This window comes from Neophocaena asiaeorientalis, unplaced genomic scaffold (genome assembly GCF_003031525.2).
Source record: "Neophocaena asiaeorientalis asiaeorientalis breed wild unplaced genomic scaffold, Neophocaena_asiaeorientalis_V1.1 scaffold171, whole genome shotgun sequence".
NCBI classification, from domain to species: Eukaryota; Metazoa; Chordata; class Mammalia; order Artiodactyla; family Phocoenidae; genus Neophocaena; species Neophocaena asiaeorientalis.
In genome coordinates this window covers 10,855,507-10,876,195 of record NW_020174013.1, presented here as the reverse complement: position 1 = coordinate 10,876,195, position 20,689 = coordinate 10,855,507, and the positions used below count along the sequence as shown (strand labels likewise).

The 20,689-nt window shown below is 35.0% G+C and overlaps 1 protein-coding gene across 1 annotated transcript in view; it reads left to right on the top strand.

Annotated features, from left to right (window-relative positions):
* FBXO11 (F-box protein 11) overlaps positions 1 to 20,689 on the top strand; it is a 98,826-nt gene that overhangs the window by 76,764 nt on the left and 1,373 nt on the right. Inside the window, exons 6-22 of the mRNA XM_024753605.1 lie at positions 203 to 286; positions 340 to 472; positions 1,802 to 1,908; positions 1,995 to 2,106; positions 2,189 to 2,295; positions 2,375 to 2,512; positions 11,070 to 11,287; positions 12,387 to 12,472; positions 13,311 to 13,405; positions 14,338 to 14,460; positions 14,543 to 14,628; positions 15,268 to 15,344; positions 15,438 to 15,581; positions 18,566 to 18,676; positions 19,426 to 19,533; positions 19,858 to 19,966; positions 20,548 to 20,646. Coding sequence (XP_024609373.1) covers positions 203 to 286; positions 340 to 472; positions 1,802 to 1,908; positions 1,995 to 2,106; positions 2,189 to 2,295; positions 2,375 to 2,512; positions 11,070 to 11,287; positions 12,387 to 12,472; positions 13,311 to 13,405; positions 14,338 to 14,460; positions 14,543 to 14,628; positions 15,268 to 15,344; positions 15,438 to 15,581; positions 18,566 to 18,676; positions 19,426 to 19,533; positions 19,858 to 19,966; positions 20,548 to 20,646 — 1,937 coding nt within the window. The remainder of the gene's footprint in view (positions 1 to 202; positions 287 to 339; positions 473 to 1,801; positions 1,909 to 1,994; positions 2,107 to 2,188; positions 2,296 to 2,374; positions 2,513 to 11,069; positions 11,288 to 12,386; positions 12,473 to 13,310; positions 13,406 to 14,337; positions 14,461 to 14,542; positions 14,629 to 15,267; positions 15,345 to 15,437; positions 15,582 to 18,565; positions 18,677 to 19,425; positions 19,534 to 19,857; positions 19,967 to 20,547; positions 20,647 to 20,689) is intronic.

The following is a 20,689-nucleotide window of genomic DNA, read 5'->3' as shown; positions in this document are numbered from 1 at the left end:
CCATGTCCTATTTACTGGATATTACTGAGTCATAAACTGTTCTAGATTTTACATTGCAGTATGCAACAGAAAATTTGTTGGACTGATAATTGTTATTGATAATTAATGAAAAATTCATATAGTACTAAATTAATTTAGACTGTAGTGTTTATGTTAGTAGTCAGTATTTGTTTTTTTGTTTTTGTTTCTTTTGATGTTTTAGTATAAAGGTGCGCATGTAAAGCCAGGATTTGCTGAACATTTCTACAGTAACCCTGCAAGATACAAAGGAAGAGAAAATATGTTGGTATGTTTGATTTGTCTTTTTCTAATATTTAAAATGATGATCTTACAGTTCAGTATTACGATACAATTGAAGATGCTCTTGGTGGAGTACAAGAAGCTCATTTTGATGGACTTATCTTTGTTCATTCTGGAATATATACTGATGAATGGATATATATTGAATCTCCAATCACTATGATTGGTGCAGGTACGTGTAAATGCATTGTCATTAGAATTTTAATATTTTATTTACATGATGGGTTTTAAAAATGCTAGTTACTTAAAATCCAGATGAACCATGATAATATCTTAATTGTAGAAAAAAATAGGAAATACGTATATTTTATATGATGGAAATGAAAGCTTTAGAGTTCAGAAATTATAAACGTACCTATTTCTTTTTGGGGGGATGTGTATATTTCTTGATGTCAGTACTTTGTCCAGCTGCTTTAGTTGATCATTAAGGAGAGAAAAATATTGGTTAATTTTATCTTTTATTTGAAAATACAGAGGATAATGTTTTTATTGCTGTATTTGTAATGAAACAAATGTACTTTTAAAATACTTTCTGTACTGTTTCAAAGCTGTTTTTATGGTCAGGTTTCTAAGAATAAATGTAGTAGTTGTTGAGCACTGATCAGTTATTTGAAGATTTATGGTATATCTGATTTTCTTAAGGATACTGTAGTACGAGACCATTTTAAGATAGCTAGTTAATTGTTACTAGTTAATGAAATTTGCATTTACTGCTCTTTCTTCCCTCCCCCATTTCCACCTCAAAGAAAAGTAGGAGAAAGTCTAGAAAAATTTTGCCTACTGATTTCCATTACTTTCCAAATCAAGGCCAGTATTGGAAATAAGTTTAAATAAAGAAGTTTCTCTCTTTCTCTCCCTGCTCATCATCCCTTTCTTTCTTCTCCCTGAGCCTTGTTTTCTGGTGCTGCTGGTTGTGATTTGGTTTCCACAAGAAACCCACTTTTTAATATGCCATTGCATTTGATATTAAATACTATTTGTAGTTGAATCTTAATAGAAGTATTGCTATACATGGATTTGTGTATAATGGTACTCAGATAATGTCCATGTTAAGTATAACTGCCTGTATGAAGGCCAATGAAACATAGTTATCTATCTGATAAAATGAATATTAGTCCTATCTACTCAATACTAATGTTCTTTAAAAGTTCCCTCTCCAGACGCAAGAGGGAAGACATATAGGAACATATGTATATGTATAGCTGATTCACTTTGTTATAAAGCAGAAACTAACACACCATTGTAAAGCAATTATACCCCAATAAAGATGTTTAAAAAATTTAAAAAAATAAAAAAATAAAATAAATTGTTATAATTTAGAGATCAAAAAAAAAAAAAGTTCCCTCTCCAAAAAATGTACCCAATTTAAAAGCCGTAAAAAGGGCAGTACTGAATTATTAGTTTTAAGGCAGAGTATTTTTACTGATTAAAAAAGTAATTTTTAAATGTCCATTCTATCTGTCTGATAAAGGTAATATGCTTTAAAATATTTTCTTCGTAGCACCTGGAAAAGTAGCAGACAAAGTTATAATTGAAAACACTAGAGATTCAACCTTCGTTTTTATGGAAGGTTCCGAGGATGCTTATGTTGGATATATGACAATAAGGGTAAGGCATTTTAAAATTTTTAAGTATGTATGTGGAAATCATTAAGGCAGTGGTTGTTTATTTCAAACAAAATTTCTACTTTTCAGTTTAACCCTGATGACAAATCTGCTCAACACCACAATGCACACCACTGCTTAGAGATTACAGTAAATTGTAGCCCTATTATTGATCACTGTATCATCCGAAGTACATGTACAGGTTAGTGTTCCCGTTACGTCTTATTATAAAATGAGTCACTGTGTTGCCCAGTAGGTTTTTAAATAAATTATTTGTCTTACAGTTGGCTCTGCAGTATGTGTTAGTGGTCAAGGAGCATGTCCCACTATCAAGCACTGTAACATCAGTGACTGTGAAAATGTTGGACTTTATATAACAGATCATGCACAGGTATTTTTTAACTTTGTGGGTTTTTTTCTTTTTTCTTTTTTTAGCTCTACTAATGTTTATTTCTGGTTAATTGTTGTAGGGAATATACGAAGATAATGAAATTTCCAATAATGCTTTAGCTGGGATTTGGGTTAAAAATCATGGAAACCCAATTATTAGACGGAATCATATTCATCATGGACGTGACGTTGGTGTGTTCACATTTGATCATGGCATGGTAAGAACATTTATTCTTAATAGAAAAATTGACGTCACGTCAGTTAAAATTTCAAATAGGTGTCAGCATTTTATCATCACCAAAATGCTGAATTGAAAAGTGTAGGCTTAAAAGAGGATTTCAGCATTATATTCTAAAGTCAGTATGCAGTATGAATTCTATAAATTCTTGAATCTAACATTATATACATGTACGGAAGATGGAGTCCTTAGGGAATTGATGTGGTCTTTGAGGGGAGTAAGGTCTAATCCAGTAGTTCTCAAATGTAACTGTGCATAAAAATCACCCAGATACAATAAAACAGAATTTTTAAGGACAGGGCCCAGGATATGCGTTTTTTAATAAGCACCATAAGTGAGTTTAATGCAGGTTGTAGACTACACTTGGAGAGACAATAGTTTCATCATTAGTTTGACTTCATTTCATTCCTCTTAAATTTTTTTTTAACTGGTAGAACTTTAATAAGAAATACAGTGATGATAATACATCAGTTCTAAAATTCTTATGCAGTTAGGCATCTTTATATGGATAATATTGTGTTTTAGTTACTACTATGTCATTTTACACAATTTTGTAGAGACGACTTTTTTTGAGCTCTCTTAGGCCAAAAGTAATGTTCTTGGGTGCCTATTCAGGTATTCTTTTCATTTAATGTATAATTTTTATTTTTTTGCCGCTCTGCACAGCTTGTGGGATCTCAGTTACCCCACTAAGGACTGAACCCGAGCCCTCGGCAGTGAGAGCATAGTGTCCTAACCACTGGACCGCCAGGGAATTCCCTAATGTCTAATTTTTGTTGAAGTAATTTTCAAGTCCTAGTATAGCATTGGCAACATTTTTTATTAAGAAGTCAGAGCTAGGAGAGGAGGTTTGACGTGGTGACAAACAAGGGTATGGTGAAGTTTTATTGCTATTATATGATATTAATCACGCAACTTTGGAACGTTGAATTGACATATACAAATTGTCAGCAAAGGAAATTTTGTATTTCCATTTTTTGCGTTTAAAACCCTAATGCAGAGCTCTTTTTTTTAAAACTGAGCTAGACCATGAGGAGTACCCTTTTATCAAGTTCTGATTAGTTGTAAATAATTTCAGACCGTCCAGCTTATTATATTCCTGGGGTAACCGTAACCTGAGAAAAACAGTTCACTTAAAACTCAGGCTATAGTTTGGGCCTGTAGATAAGAAAGCACAATGGAGATGACCACTTGCCCTTCTCCAGTTAGAATTTAAAAATTGACATTTTTTTTGCAAATTGTAGCTCTTTTTTCCAAGGAGTGGGGAAGAGGGGAGTTTGGGAATTGGGGAGTCTGGGCAAAGGTATGGAGGTTATCAAAACATAGGAGTCTTGAGAATTTGCCTCCCCACCCCTTTGAGGGCCGCCCGCATTGGCAGTAATTCTTTTTAAAAATTTTTTTTAATTTTTAATTAATTTATTTTTTGGTCACATTGTGCGGCATGCAGGATCTTATTTCCCCAACCAGGAATTGAACCTGTGCCCCCTGCGTTGGGAGCACAGAGTCTTAACCACTGGACCACCAGAGAAGTTCTGGCAATAATTCTTAAGTGGGGGCTTCCCTGGTGGCACAGTGGTTAAGAATCCACCTGCTAATGAAGGGGACACAGTTTCGAGCCCTGGTCGGGAAGATCCCACATGCTGCAAAGCAACTAAGCCTGTGCGCCACAACTACTGAGCCTGCACTCTAGAGCCTGTGCGCCACAATTACTGAAGCGCACGCGCCTAGAGCCCATGCTCTGCAACAAGAGAAGCCACTGCAATGAGAAGCCCGCGCACCGCAAAGAAGAGTAGCCCCTGCTCACCACAACTAGAGAAAGCCCGCGCACATCAATGAAGACCCAACGCAGCCAAAAATAATAAATAAATAAATTTATTAAAAGTAATAATAATAATTAAGTGGAATTCTAAATGGAGCTCGTATTTTTGTAATGGAACTATACTATGCTAATATTTCTTGGCCTGTGTTGCCTTTAGACTTTGCCCCAGAGTTACCTACAATTCAAGTATCATATTTATGCATGCCTCTGGTCTCATTCACAAATGATTTGAGGTACCAAAATAACTTTAACCTGAGTAAATTTCCACATTTTTAAAAGACCTAATGCTGATGGTCAGTTACTAAAATTCATTATAATAATTTACTCTTCACCCCCCCAATACAGTTTACTTTTTATAGATTTAGGTTTATAAATTTTATAACTTTTTTAAAAAGCAAATCTTAGCCAGTCCTGTAGATAGATAGATAGATATTAAGGATTGATGAAGAGATTTGTAAGGTATTATAGATTTATAAAGGAAGGATGGAAAAAAAGTGTATCTTGGGCCTCTCTCATCTGTTTTAGTATTGTGATACAATCCTTTAAAATCCTTTGGTAGAATGTTCTTTCATTCCAAGTATTCTTTGTGTCAGCTGCCCATGATTGGTAGGATGACATCACTAAGGTTAACCTTTTAAAGTTTGACTTTGTTTTTTATAGAATTTCAGAGGACATCAGAATAAACATTTAAGCTAGTTTCTGTACTGTTCTCTATCTTTATATATATTTATATTTATTGTTTGTTCTCTGAAATTGTCTTTCCTTTTCCTTGTCTATGACCTACTTAGAATTTAAACTCCTGTATTGGCAAGAACGAATCATGAAAGAATTTTTACTTTTTTTATTTTAAAGAAATTAATGTTTTTGTTAAAATATTACATGCCCAGTATAAAAGACATACCTAGAATTTTAAAGGGTATGACTAGAGTTTGTCATTGTTAACTGCATGTTTAAACTTTGAATACAGTATGAACTCCCCCTTTGAAAACTGATGAAAATACTTTATATTTCAACCCATTTCTACTCCATCATTTGTATTCTTATTTTTCTTTTGTAAAGCTTTATAACATTTACATTCCTACAGTTATTGGTCTATATTTATATTTATTTACCTTCAGTCCTTTTATCACAGTTTTTCCATTCCTGAATTTTAAAATTTTGGTTCATTCTTGGTATGGCTATTTTGTCATCTAGCTGTTTTTTTTTTTTTTTTTTTTTTGCGATACGCGGGCCTCTCACTGCTGTGGCCTCTCCCGTTGCGGAGCACAGGCTCCAGACGCGCAGGCTCAGCGGCCATGGCCCACGGGACCAGCCGCTCCGCGGCATGTGGGATCCTCCCGAACCAGGGCACGAACCCGTGTCCCCTGCATCGGCAGGCGGACTCTCAACCACTGCGCCACCAGGGAAGCCCTCATCTAGCTGTTTTGATTTTATTTTTAAAAGAAAGGCTTATGGGTATTGTAGCTTGAATTCTTGCCACTTGAGAATGCCTACCGTTTACCTTTTAACTTGGCTGAGTATACAGTTTTTTATTATACTTTCTTGCCCTCAGAATTGTGTAGTCATTTTTATATTTCTAGAATTGAGTGTGACAGAAGTCTGAGATCATTCTGGGTTTTTTTTCTTTCTGGATTTGCTTTTCTACTTCAGTATCCATATGTTGTTGTTAATGTTGTGTTGTTTTAATTTTGACTGTTTTTCTGTCCATATGTTCCTTTCTTTACAGACTTGGCTATTTTCTCTATTACTTACATTGCTCTGTATTGCTTTGTTCTTTTCCTTTAAATTTTGTGTGATTTCCTCAAATCTGTGTCTCTTACTATGTCTACATAGTTTTGTCTCTTTTCTGTTTTGTTTCCAATGTGGTTTTCATCTCTGATTTCTTTAATGTATTTTTGTTTTATGGACTCCTTCTAGCATATATAAAATTAGAGACAACAGTATAATGAATTCCCATGTATATCCATCCTCCACGTTCAAAAAGTTTCAGCTCATGGTCAGTTTTGTTTCATCTGTGCCTCCTCATACATTGCTTATTTTCTTCTTTACTCTGAATTATCTTGAAGCAAATCCCAGACATCATCATCTCATCTGTAAATATTTCAGCATATATGTCTTTCTTTAAAAGATGGGATTCCTTCTTTTTTTTTACATAACAATGCCAGTCTCACTGCTAAAAGTAATTTTTCTATCAGTGTTTACAGTTCCCCAATTCTTTGTTTTTTGTTTAATGTTCAATCTATTACAGTGTTATTTTCATAAAGTAAAATTAAAATATCATAGCAGTGCCAAATTGCTATAAAATTTTTGAGACATTTATTCTAAGTTTATGAGTTTAACTCATGATAGATTGACAGTTGACAGACTCTGTAGAAATATGGTTTTCCTCTCCTTTCATTTCACTTTACTTCGGATAGTCCCCCTTAGATAGGAAATACAAGTTTTAGATGACAGAAATTGCACATTAGTGTGTTTCTTCTTCAGATTTACTTCGTGTGCCTAAATTATTTTTATGAAAATATTACTATGGGAGTATTTCCTTCCTCTCCTGTGTTCTGTTCGGAACACTAGATCTCACTACTTTAGTAAAAGATCATTGGCTAGGCTTGCTTATTAGAACAGTTACTTGCGGGCTTCCCTCGTGGCGCAGTCGTTAAGAATCTGCCTGCCAGGGAGGGAGGGAGACGTAAGAGGGAAGAGATATGGGGACATATGTATATGTATAACTGATTCACTTTGTTATAAAGCAGAAACTAACACACCATTGTAAAGCAATTATACTCCAATAAAGATGTTAAAAAAAAAAAAAGGAATCTGCCGGCCAATGCAAGGGACACGGGTTTGAGTCCTGGTCTAGGAAGATCCCACATGCCACAGAACAACTAAGCCCGTGTGCCACAACTCCTGAGCCTGCGCTCTAGAGCCCGCGAGCCACAACTACTGAAGCGCGTGCGCCTAGAGCTTGTGCACCGCAACGAAGAGTAGCCCCTGCTCTCCACAGCTAGAGAAAAGCCCATGCGTAGCAACGAAGATCCAACACAGCCAAAAATAAATAAATAAAATAAATTTATTTTAAAAAGAAAAAAGAACAGTTACTTGGGGAAACACCTTGCTTAAAGGTGTATGGTAACATTTGCTCTCAGCACCTTATTCTTCCTTATCCAGATATCACAGTATTTGGCAAGTGTTTGATTGATTATAGTTTGGGGTTGTAGACATTTATTTCAATGAAGGTAGCATATTTTTTTCTCTTTACTTTTCATTCTTTTTTTTTTGTTTTATTTGGAGAGTTTTAAGAGAAACTCTTGAATGCCTTTCACCCTATTTATATTTAATAGATATTTTTAATATTTAATAAAGATTATTTCACTTCAAAAAATTTTAATGAAAAAATACTTAATCTCACCTTTTATTTTTATATCAGTGTTAAGTTTGTAACTTGAGAGAATGATAATTTTCAAGGACTTATTGTAATGTATATGGCAGAGATTTAGAAATGCTTGTGCTGAAAAGTTAACAACCTCTTATTTTAAAATACAGAAGAAGCTCTTAGCAATCTGGTATCTTCTGGTAGGGAAATAAATCATTTTATAATATGGGGTAGTCCGGTAGAATGTCTGTGCCTTTGGAGTTCTGTATTTGTGTTGGAGCTTTTGTGGTTTGCATCTTAAAAGGCAAAGTAGAGTTCTGTTTTCTACTTAACAGTCCTGTATTATTAGACCATTTTGCACTAAAGGCATTTCTTAACAAAACAGGTGCACTTCATTAAATGTGCTTTAAAGCAAAATTACATTAACTGAATCCTTTAATCCATAATAGATAGGTTTTCTTCTGATATTATAAAACTATAAGTCAATCAGTGGTTCCCTTTCTGAATGTAATAAAATCACCATTGTAGCAATGTAAGAGGCTTCTGGTTTTAAGAGCATGAAGGAAAAAATTTTTTTTCTTTTTGAGAAAATTTGGCTACTTTCTTTTCTTGAAAATTACCTTAAAACAAAAACTACAGATTAAAACTCCCATCTCTGATGGAACTAGGGGACAGTTTTAACCTCTAATCTAAATTACAGTATGGTAAAATGACCATGTGACTATGACCATAGCAACCAGTTCAGATTAGAGCAGATTTTATAATGGGGGCCTCTGGACAAGGGAAAATGAAGAGAGGGGGACTGCTGTTTGCCTTAGTAAACTTGTGGATCTATTTGACTCCCCTAGGTGTGCAAAATTGAAACCTAAAGAAAACAGAGAGGGCATTCCCTGGTGGTCCAGTGGTAAGGACTCTGCGCTTTCACTGCTGAGGGCGAGGGTTCAGTCCCTGGTCAGGGAACTAAGATCCTGCAAGCCGTGCAGTGTGGCCAAAAAAGAAAAAAAAGAAAGAAAACAGAAAGAGCATCCATGCATTTGAAAATTTTTTAGTAGGTATACTGTAGCAAAGTATACTTGCAGTACTATATGTTGAACTAGTATAGCCAGGATGTGACACTACCTGTTACTGCAGTCTTCATGGAAGCCCAGTAAATAGCATACCTTTTCCTGCCGCATTCTGAACAAATTAAGAAATCAAAGGGACTTCCCTGTGGCACAGTGGTTAAGAATTGGCCTGCCAATGCAGGGGACATGGGTTCGAGCCCTGGGCCAGGAAGATCCCACACGCCGTGGAGCAACTAAGCCTGTGTGCCACAACTACTGAGCTTGTGCTCTAGAGCCCACGAGCCACAACTGCTGAGCCTGTGTACCGCAACTGCTGAAGCCCGTGAGCCTAGAGCCTGTCCTCTGCAACAAGAGAAGCCATGACAGTGAGAAGCCCGTGCACCGCAATGAAGAGTAGCCCCTGCTCGCCGCAAATAGAGAAAGCCCGCGTGTAGCAGTGAAGATCGAACACAGCCAAAAATAAATTAATAAAATAAATTAATTTTTTTAAAAATCCCAACTGGATTTCTTAAAAAAAAAAATCAAAGCCATGAAGTAGCATGAAGAGGCTGAAATATCAACTTCATTACTCTTAGAGGTTAAATCAGAAGATACAACATAGAATGAGAACCAAATAAGCCTGTGTTTAACTGAATCCCAAAATGAAATAGGCTTATTTCACAGGCAGTATTCATGGGGTAGTAACAGAAGGCATGTTCCCTAAGGTCAGCTCATTTCCATGAGGAAAAGGGTGAAGCTGAATTGAGCATACTCAGTTTATTCTTTCCCAAGTTTCCCATTCAGACATGTCATGCAACTCCTGGCAGAGAGAGACAAGTTGCACTCTCTTCTCAATGATGAAAATACCAGAAATGTTGAATTGTTCCAGTCTGACATTAAGCTCTTTCAATCTAGCCTCTTTTAGAATTTGTTTTTCTTTCTTTGATGCTCAGTTTTGCCATAGTAGTCTATACATACACGTGGTGTCCATCCATTTTTATGTGGTATAAAATCAAAGAAGAAAAAACTTTTTTTATATTTTAAGAAGCCATTTTTGATGCAATCCCCCAATTTTTTTTAAAAGAATAAGATTATAACCTATATGTTAACAGGTGAGTTATAAGTGATTTGTACTTTATTTGTGGAAAATGAAACCTGAAAACTACTTCTAAATGTTATTCTCAGAGGACCATTTTCTTAAAGAGTTAATTATGTCGTGTATTAGAATACTCAGAATTACATCCTGTTTTAACCTCTACTGAATTTGGCAAAAAGCCCTACTTTGAGTGCTTACAATGTGTAAAGTTTTATATAGATGCTCCAGAAGTTAGTGTAGTCCTTTCTCTTCAGGAGCTTATGATCAGGTAAAAATGGGTATGGCAAATACAGTATAAGGCAGTACCTGGAAGTAGCATAAGAAAATACTGCTAAAGGGAATTTAAAGAGAGAACACATTCACTTTTTGAGGGGAGATAGACAAGGAGGATGAAATGGCTTTTAGAAGTGCCATCTTATAACTATCTCATTTTTTCCTCTAACCTTCAGTCTGATTGAGTCTTAGAATTTAGGATATCAGTATTACAGTAACGTTTATCCTCACTAGAAAATAAGTAAATTTATCTGTTATAGAAAATTTAAGAAGTTTAGAGAAGTATAAAGGATACAGTAAGCATCCATAATACCGCTACTCATTTAATCACGCTCATATTCTTGTTTCATCCTTCAAGTTGTTTTTCTTCAAATACAATTGACATCATACTGAATGTAGTCTATCTTGAAGTATATACTGTTCTTTTCATTTAACATGATAGTATGTGTAACATGAACATAAGCCTTCACAACATTTTATTGAGCTAGTTCCCTATTGGGCTAAGATGAACATTATTTTGTGTGTCTTTTTCTGTAGTCTCTGATTATGTCCTTGGGTCAACTTTTTAGAAGTTGATTTCTTGGGGCATTTTTAAGGCTATGAGAGTTTATTTTCTTTAGTACTTAAATAAACTTTTTGTTGAAGGATATATATTCTTACTGGTAATGGTATTTATGTACATTTATCGAATAAATCTTTCCCTATTTTTCTTTCCTGGGTTTGAATATACTCACATTAATTAGAGAATTTATAGTTCTCTGTTTTACTAAAACATTTAAAAAATGTATCATTTGAAATTTAGTATATATCTGTCTGTTTCATTCTTAACTCTTGAACATTTCTGATAATTTTGAGGTATACATTAAAAAGACTTTTTAATGTCATTTCTTTTTGGAAAGTAGCTTTACCTACACGTTTAATTTCTGTATTTTCCAGGGTTACTTTGAAAGTTGCAACATACACAGAAACAGGATAGCAGGCTTTGAAGTAAAAGCTTATGCTAACCCCACAGTGGTTCGATGTGAAATTCATCATGGGCAGACTGGAGGAATATATGTTCATGAAAAAGGAAGAGGACAGTTCATTGAAAATAAAATCTATGCAAACAACTTTGCAGGTGTATGGATTACCTCAAATAGTGACCCAACAATAAGGTATTTATATATAATTATGGATGGAAATTATGTTTTCACTTTATGTTTCATGCTATAAGAAAAGTTAAGGTACTTAGCTTTAACTCTGTTTTTCCTAGACACCTGACTACTCTAAAATAGATTTTCCTAGTAAAAGTCTGTGCATCTGAATGAGCATAGCTATTGCATTTATTTTGGGGTGTTCTGTTTGTTTTTTATTCATGATGTAAGCCATGTAAGATACTTCTTATGAAAAATTGAAAATGCTGTGATTTTTATTTTAAATTCATCAGACTGCATTATAGATGAGTAAATAGGGCTGTGATCTTCCCTTGAAATCTGAATGACCTTTTTTTTTTTCCCCCTGAGAGTCAGCAGATAGAATATCCCAGGAAATTAATTATCTCAAAGATACTTAGACCAAGAATAACAGAGAGTCAAAACTTCAAGCTGTCACCTTTCTTTAATAGTTCCTACCACTTCCTCTGGCCACAGTAAGGAAACAAACAGATCCAGTCTTGAAGGCATTGGCTAAGACTGTAGAACAGAGCTATTATAATTTAATCAAAGACCATGAATTATTTTTGTCACATTTTTTTCTACTAGCTTTATAAAAGTTGATTATGTGATTGCCATCTTAATTACTATTCAGCAAATGTTTATAGATGAGCTAAGAAAAGTTCTTTCAAATGGATTAGCTTTTTTTTTTTTTAATCTTAATAGGTTTTGGGTTTTTTTGTTGTTGTTTTTGTTTTGTTTTTTTGACCGCGCAGCTTGTGGGATCCTAGTTCCCTGACCAGGGATTGGATCCAGATGTCCCCTGCATTGGCAGGCAGATTCTCAACCACTGCACCATCAGGGAAGCCCGAGGTGAATTTTTAAGAATGCTATTTCGTCTCAAATACTAGGTGGCTTTTCCAAAGATTTAAGTCTTAGAAAGAACTGGAAGGGAAATCACCTACGCCCTCATTTCATAGATTAAGAAACTGAGGCCCATAGAAGTTAAATAATTTTCTAAGGTCACATAAACATGAGTGGCCTTACGATTATTGTATAAAACAAGCAAGTTTTCTGAATAGATGCTTTTTTGTGTTTTGGGTTTTTTTCCACATAATTATAGGGGCAATTCTATATTTAATGGAAATCAAGGTGGAGTTTACATCTTTGGTGATGGACGAGGCCTTATTGAAGGAAATGACATTTATGGTAAGCATGTCGTTTTCTATAAAATTTTAGAGCTTGGCCTGTGTTCCTGACATTAGCAAAAGGACCACTTGGAAACGTTCTGAGTAGGAGAACTGATCCAGTTTCTTTAAATTCTCAATAAAGATTATTCTGTGACATTTATTCACTTAACAGACATTTACTGAGTACCTTCTAAGTACTAAGCAGTATTCTACATAACAGGGATAAAAATAAAACTTAAGACCCTAGTCTCACAGGGTATCTATAATTCTCTTATATTCACTCCATTGTTTAACAGCTAATAAATTATTTCTGTGACAGTTTAATACACTTCGGTACTAATTAGAAAGGGAAAACCCTTATTCCTCATTAAAACTTCTGAGGTATTAATTCAGGAAACAATTATTAGGTATCTATGTGCTAGATACTGAAATGTTCCTGGGCTTCCTCTTTTGCTGACACTTACTGGATAATACTTACATAAAGCTTACTCAGTGCCAGGCACTTTTTTGAGCACCTTTCCTGAATTCAGTCATGTAATATTTACACCAACCCTGTGAAGTAGACACTATTAAATATCCCCACTTACTGATCAGGAAAACAAAGGCACCAAGAGGTTAAGCAGCTTATTCAAAGTTACTTAACAGCCTGGCTCTAGAGTCTTTGGTCTTAACCACTATACCTATACTGCCTACAGTCCTTCTGCATCTTCTTTACACTCTTAGTTCCCTTAGTTTTGTCTTGGAATGCTCATGGATCATAAGTATCTTTCTGAATATGACATGTTTCACAGAATTGTGCTCTTACTGTGTTCCATTAGGCTCCATATGTTGATATTGTAACTTTTATTTTTAAATAGGCAATGCATTAGCAGGAATTCAGATTAGGACAAACAGTTGTCCAATTGTTCGACATAACAAAATTCATGATGGCCAGCATGGTGGAATTTATGTGGTAAGTTAATGAATACAGTTCTAGAATCTCATTCATCAAAATCAGGGTAGAAAAGGGGGTGAGGGCAGAATTATGTCTGCCTTTAGGTAGGCCATATTCAACTTTTTCTCTCTGCCAGTGTGTGAATGACTTAAAAGCTTCTAATTATAATTGGCAATATGGGCTGAACTCGTAACAACAACTGCTTGGCAGTCTGAGTTATATTTGTTACACTGGGATTTTGCCAATGTGACTACCATAAGAGTCTCTGAAATTTTCCAGAAGTATTAAGTAAAATCATAATATCACTGAGTATTAATAATACTAGACTTGAATATTTTTATCCTCTGAAAAAACCAAACATTTGAATTTATATTGAAACATAATTTAAGCATCTTGCATAGTTTAAAAACCTATGTGTTAGTCCTATGTCTCCTGTCATCATGGTATCTGAAACTGTTACTCAAGTAAGAAAACGTAAGGGAGTTTCAGAAAGGTCCTTGTGTAATGCCAGGTGTGACTAATTTTTATTCACAGTTCTAGAAATACTCATGTCTTAAATCTTCTAAAAAAATTTTTAGTAACTTGAACCTTGTTTTGAAGTGATTTCACCAATGATAAGTTAAAATAACTATTAACTTCCTAGTGAGGGATCTTCAGTTTGTTATATTATCTTAGAATAAAATAAGTTTTTTTGTTAAACAAAATCGAATGCTACTACTCTTACTATAAGATTTAAAAGTACAAAACCACATAAAGAACAGTGTAAAAACTCTGAGCTTAAACTTAGGTAGAGGCTATGTGAAAGAATGTTATCCATTTATCTCCTTATTCAGATTAAAAAACAAAAATTGAGATTTTTTTGGTCACAACCGTCTTAAAAGAGGGAATACACTATAAACTACTTGGTTTACACAAGATACATATTGTAAATCAATGTAACTTTTATTTAGCATGAGAAAGGACAAGGCGTAATAGAAGAGAATGAAGTCTACAGTAATACTCTGGCTGGGGTCTGGGTGACAACTGGCAGCACTCCAGTACTGAGAAGAAACAGGATACACAGTGGCAAGCAGGTAAGATTATGTTAGACTCTCGGGAAATATATTGTTTTGTAAACACTTTTTTTAATTTGAAAAATTATTTTTTAAATTTTAGGTTGGTGTTTATTTTTATGACAATGGACATGGAGTACTAGAGGACAATGATATCTATAATCATATGTATTCAGGGGTTCAGATAAGGTAAATGTTTTCATATTTGGCTTTCTTTGGGGAGGGAGTTGTATGTGAGGTAGGCATGGCATACCCCAGTATAGTAGTCAGGTGTCTAGGAAAAACAGTAAGAGTTAAAGCTAAGCAATTAAGCATGGCTTAAATTGTCAGAATATAACTTTTCTTAGACTGGCTGAGACAGCAGCCAATGGCACCTGACATGCTGTACCTGGCTTATTAAATGGGAGCTTCTGTTTTTATGCTATTTCCGCAAAAGTAATAGTTCTTACACCCCTCTTTCTTGTATATTAACAGTTTTTGGTTTGGAACTGTCGTACTCCTGATCATATAATTCAGTCCTTTATTTTATATATGAGGGGAGCATATAATAATAAAAGTTACTTAATCTAACCTCCTCAGTTTAGTTTACATATTAGGAGACTCTGTAGTAATAACATAATCTATAGCTAAGTGTGTTCTGTGGTAAACAGAATTAAGCAAAATTAAACCAGTTTCTTTACTGACAGACTTCTCAGAGCATCTTGAAGGTGATGCTTAATTATTTAGCTAATTCTTACTATGTTTAATGTGGGTTTTCCTACCATTATCTAACATGGTATGTGGGAGTAGAAGCAATTGAAATGGCATTATTTTCTATTCTATCCATAGGACTGGAAGCAACCCCAAAATTAGACGCAACAAAATCTGGGGAGGACAAAACGGTGGAATTCTAGTTTATAATTCTGGTATGTTTAATCTTTTAATGTTTTTTTCTTGGTGCTATTAGTCTTTAGAAATATACTTTCTAAATAACAAAACCTAAATTTTTGCATTTATAGGTCTAGGTTGTATAGAAGACAATGAAATATTTGACAATGCAATGGCTGGAGTCTGGATTAAGACAGATAGTAATCCTACACTAAGAAGAAATAAAATCCATGATGGAAGAGATGGTGGCATCTGTATATTTAATGGGGGTCGAGGTATTGTTGTTAATTTTGCATTAGTAAAAAACCCAGTTTTCCATTATTCTTCCATATCTTTAATGATCAATGACATTGCCATTTAATGTGTTATAAATGAGGGAATCACAGTCTTTTTCCTTATCAAGTCTCAAGATGGTTTAGGGGGTTAGTGCCTAGAGCTAAAGGAGACAAATGTTTACAGAATTTTCCTTTTCCTTCAAGCCACCTTGAGTGTGCCACTTGTTAGCGAGGCTTTTTTAAGGTAGCAGAATTTGTTTACACCCTCTCTCTGGACCTTTTATTATTCAGAATAGTGATATGATTATAATAAACTTCAAAGTCAAGTTATAGAACTAGGTGTGGAAAATTAATTGGTCTGCGAATATATATAAATGTCTGTAGTAAATAAGGATTGCTTTGTACCTGTTCACAACTGTCTTCGTTGGAGAATGGAATTAAGCCAATATGTGCTCAGTTTGGTATCCATAAAGGTCAAATCACTTTACATTGAGGCAAAAGTTCACAGTCCCTGCCCCTTGCAAAGGCATAATTTGTTCATAAAGAGAGACTGGGAGAGACTGTCAAATGCAAATTATCACCATTCCTGAAACATCAGTAACCCAGCATTATACATATCGTGTATAGAAAGTTAGCTAGTCATTACTCTAATATACCAAGATTTAATCAACAGAATTTACTACTACCACCAAACAATGATGATTCCATTAATGACATAGACTCTCAAGGAGTTTATAATCTAGCCATTCAGTAAGTGACATTATCTCTAATAGGATTCTTTGTAAGATATAATGAGGAAACACAGTACAGAATGGTTGGCTTTATTTGTAAGGTGTTGGGAAGGGTTCTGGAGTAAAATCTTGAGCTGTGTCTTGAAAAATGAGTATTTACTAGTAAGTTGGGGGGTTGGGGGTTGAAGGCCATTCCAAATGTAGAAAAGTATAGTTATTTCATTCTTTCATTTGTTATGTACATACTTACTAATTGAACATCACTGTAGCAAACACTGTGATACAGATGCTAAAAATAAAATGATGAATAAAACAGTACTACATCCAGAAAGTTTATAGTCTAATAGAGTGGCACATTGTAAGCAAAAGTCTAAAGGAAACAAAGTGGTTTAGTAAGGCAAGAGATACTGAAAGTCGAGGCCGGAAGAGGGGGCAGCGCCCAAATCGTAAAAGGCTTTGTTTATATATACAGTATAATGAAAAGGCTTTGTATATATGGGGTACAGTTTGGACTACATCTTAGCAATAGCATTTGAGGAGGTTATAGTGGACATATGCAAGATTAGAGGCAGGGGGACTTCCCTGGTGGCGCAGTGGTTAAGACTCTGTGCTCCCAACGCAGGGGGCCCGGGTTCGCTCCCTGCTCAGGGAACTAGAGCCCACATGCATGCCGCAACTAAGAGTTCGCATGCCATAACTAAGGACCCTGCCTGCTGCAACCAAGACCTGGTGCAGCCAAATAAATAAATAAGTAAATAAATATTAAAAAAAAAAAAAAAGAGGCAGGGTCTTGGAATAGTGTTTTCTAGGGGAAAGGGAATTTAGAGGTCAATACTGTGAACTACTACAGATGGATCAAATATGTACAGAAATAAAAACATATTTCATGTCTTCAGGGAGCAGAGAAACACTAGAACACGACTAAATATGATCCATTACACATAAGTAGATTTTATAGGAGTAATATTAACTAATACTTACTTAGTACTGTGTACTTTTACATGTGTTAACTAATTTAACCCTCAACATCCCTATGTGGTAGGTGCTATTATGCCCATTTTACAGATAAGGAAATTGAGACAAAGAGAAGGTAAGTAATTTTCCCATTCAGAGTTTGGAAGTGGTGAAGTCAGTATTTGAAGGCATGAAGTCTCATTCCTCAGCCCTCTTAATCATTATCCTGCCAGCAGAGAATTAATAATTAATTTGATGGAGGAAAACTGAAAACCTCCCAGAGGAAGTGTCGTTAAGAAGAAAGAGTACAGGACATTGCAGAAAGAGGAAATAATATAAACCAAAGGCATTAGGGATAAAAATGTATAGCATATTCAGAGTGTAGGTAACATAGTGAGACAGAGGAGTAGGTTGGGGGAATATTTTTTTTTCTCTTTTTTATAAATTTATGCATGCATGCATGCATGCAGGCTGTGTTGGGTCTTCCATTGCTGCGCGTGGGCTTTCTCTGGTTGCGGCGAGCGGGGGCTACTCTTCGTTGCGGTGCATGGGCTTCTTATCGCAGTGGCTTCTCTCGTTGTGGAGCACCGGCTTTAGGCGTGCGGGCTTCAGTAGTTGCAGCACACGGGCTCAGTAGTTGTGGCGCGCAGGCTCTAGAGCACAGGCTCTGTAGTTGTGGCGCACTGGCTTAGTTGCTCTGTGGCATGTGGGATCTTCCTGGACCAGGGATGGAACCTGTGTCCCCTGCGTTGGCAGGCAGATTCTTAACCACTGTGCCACCAGGGAAGTCCCCGAGTTTTTTGTAAATAGCAAATTAATTTTAAACTTTATTCTGATAGTTTATACAGATAAGGGATATGATAGAGTGGTGGGAAACACAACAGCAGAAGAGAGGTTGGAGTGAAAGAAATGGATCCAGGGCTTGAACTAAAACGTGGAGAGTGCAAAGGTTCTAAAAATATTTCAAAGGAATTAATTTTAATTCAGCAGTGTTCAGTAAGAATCAGCTTTGTGCCAGGGCACTAGGGATTGATTCATAAGCTAGAAATGGTCCTTGCAACCATGGAACTTCAGTTTCTTGGTTAGAATGGTTACCAGCCAATTTTAGCAATTTTTCGTTAAATTCTACTTTAAATATCTATGAATTACTAATAAAATTTCTTTTCAGTTGAAAAATTAGTCCTATGAATTTCACAGTCCAGTTAATAAGAAACTAAAAGAAAACCTAAATACCACCAAAAAGGCTAGTAGAATTTGCTATATGCATTAGCCTTAATCTGGGGAAATATTTTATTATAGGTCTCCTTGAAGAAAATGATATTTTCAGGAATGCTCAAGCAGGTGTTCTCATCAGCACTAATAGTCATCCAGTCTTGAGGAAAAACAGAATATTTGATGGATTTGCTGCAGGTTTGTATTTTCCTTTGTTACCTGTAGCTTGTTTTCTGTACATAAAATTGATTCTTGGTATATTATCTCTTTTGCTTAATAACTAAGGTGTGCAAAAGTATGCTGCAGAAGTTGGCTGAATGCCTGTTAACAATTGCTTATATAAGAGCACCTAATCCAAGTTTTGGATTCTTCCACTCTAAGCCAACTTTATAATATTGCTCTTGTAGTTCAGTAGTAGTTATGAATCATCAATTGCATAGAGTAAATAACAGGCTAGTACTACCATTAGAAATAAATTCAGATAAATGCAAGCCCTCTGGCCTCACAAATGGCCAAACAGAATGTTTTTTTTAAAGATCTTGGTAAGTGAAGTCCAAGTATCATGCATATATTTCAACTTTTTGCCACTGAAGAGGATTTCTCTTAATAACTCCAAATAACCATCTAGCTCCTACCTACACATATTTCTGGGCCCTATCTTCTTCTTAGTTTGCAAAGAAATTTTAAAATGTCATTATTAAGAAAAGTAAATTACAAACCATCTCTATCATTCCTTTAGCAGGGACAGAGGATTATCAACAGTGGAAAGTGAATTGAATGTTACTATAAACAATTCAAATAAACATCTGCATTTATTTCTTTCGATGTTAACAGTTAATATACTTTCTATGTAAAAGAAGTAGTTCACTATATTTGCTATATTTCAGGTTTCTTTTAAGAAACTATATATAAAGTGATGCATCTGCTGTTTGTAAATTTTGCTTCAGGTATTGAAATTACAAATCATGCAACTGCAACACTAGAAGGCAATCAGATTTTTAACAACCGGTTTGGAGGCTTATTTTTAGCATCTGGTGTTAATGTGACAATGAAAGGTATGTTGGGGTCTGTGTTCTGCCTATAATGCACTAAATATGCCATGAAAAGATGATAGAAGCCATTGTTATTCAGTAACTTAATACCTTCTGTCACTGTATAGTAGTTAACCAACAATTCAAGAGAACTATTTTGAAAGAGTTTTGTTTCACCTTGTCCTAAATAGTTGGAGTATCTTGTACAAGGAAAACTCATTTCTATTCTTAGCCGACTTTTTTACTTCATTGGTTAGCCTCTTTTAAAGTTCTTAAAAACTATTAAAATAATCCTGTAATTTGTTATCTTAAGCCTTTATACTCTAGAATTTATTTTTTTTATTACAGATAACAAAATAATGAACAATCAAGACGCCATAGAAAAGGCTGTTAGTAGAGGCCAATGTTTATATAAAATATCAAGTTACACCAGCTACCCCATGCATGATTTCTACAGGTATATTTCTAAATTATTTGAGTCTTGAAATGGGAGAGTAAGATTTACTTTTCTAAACTGACAAGAACTCACATATTTAGCTTTCCCTTAAATGTATGAGCTAAGAAAGTAAATTGGGTTTTTGCTACTGGAAAAATATAACTGAAAATTTTATTAATTGTCCACATTGAGTTATGTGATCAATCTACTTTGAGGATCCTGTTTGAGACCGTAAAATATGGGAAAATGTAATACTGCAGTTAACTACTGATACCACTGAAAATGTGAAACATACTGCTTTCCTAGGAGTTTCAAGGTAAAGCTGTCATTAAGTGTTCCTTATATCCCAGCCACCATGAGTGGGTTTTGACTTCCCCTCCCCCATACTGATTCAGTGAAGACTTGATAGGAACTTAATTGTTTTCCTCAGAAGACACAAAATAGGAAATTCACTTATTCCATTAAAGTCCCTAGATAAGAGCCACAAAAATTGGGGGCCTCTTTTATAAGCCAAAGGCCATAGGGTAATATAGGTAAACAAATTGCAGTATTTTGAATAAATAACATGATCAAGGAAAATAATGTAAGCTTTTGCTTTTTAGATGTCACACTTGTAACACCACAGATCGAAATGCCATATGTGTGAACTGCATTAAGAAGTGCCATCAGGGACATGATGTAGAATTTATTAGACATGATAGGTATGTATGTAGCACACTTGCTTGCTGTATTACCCGATTATTT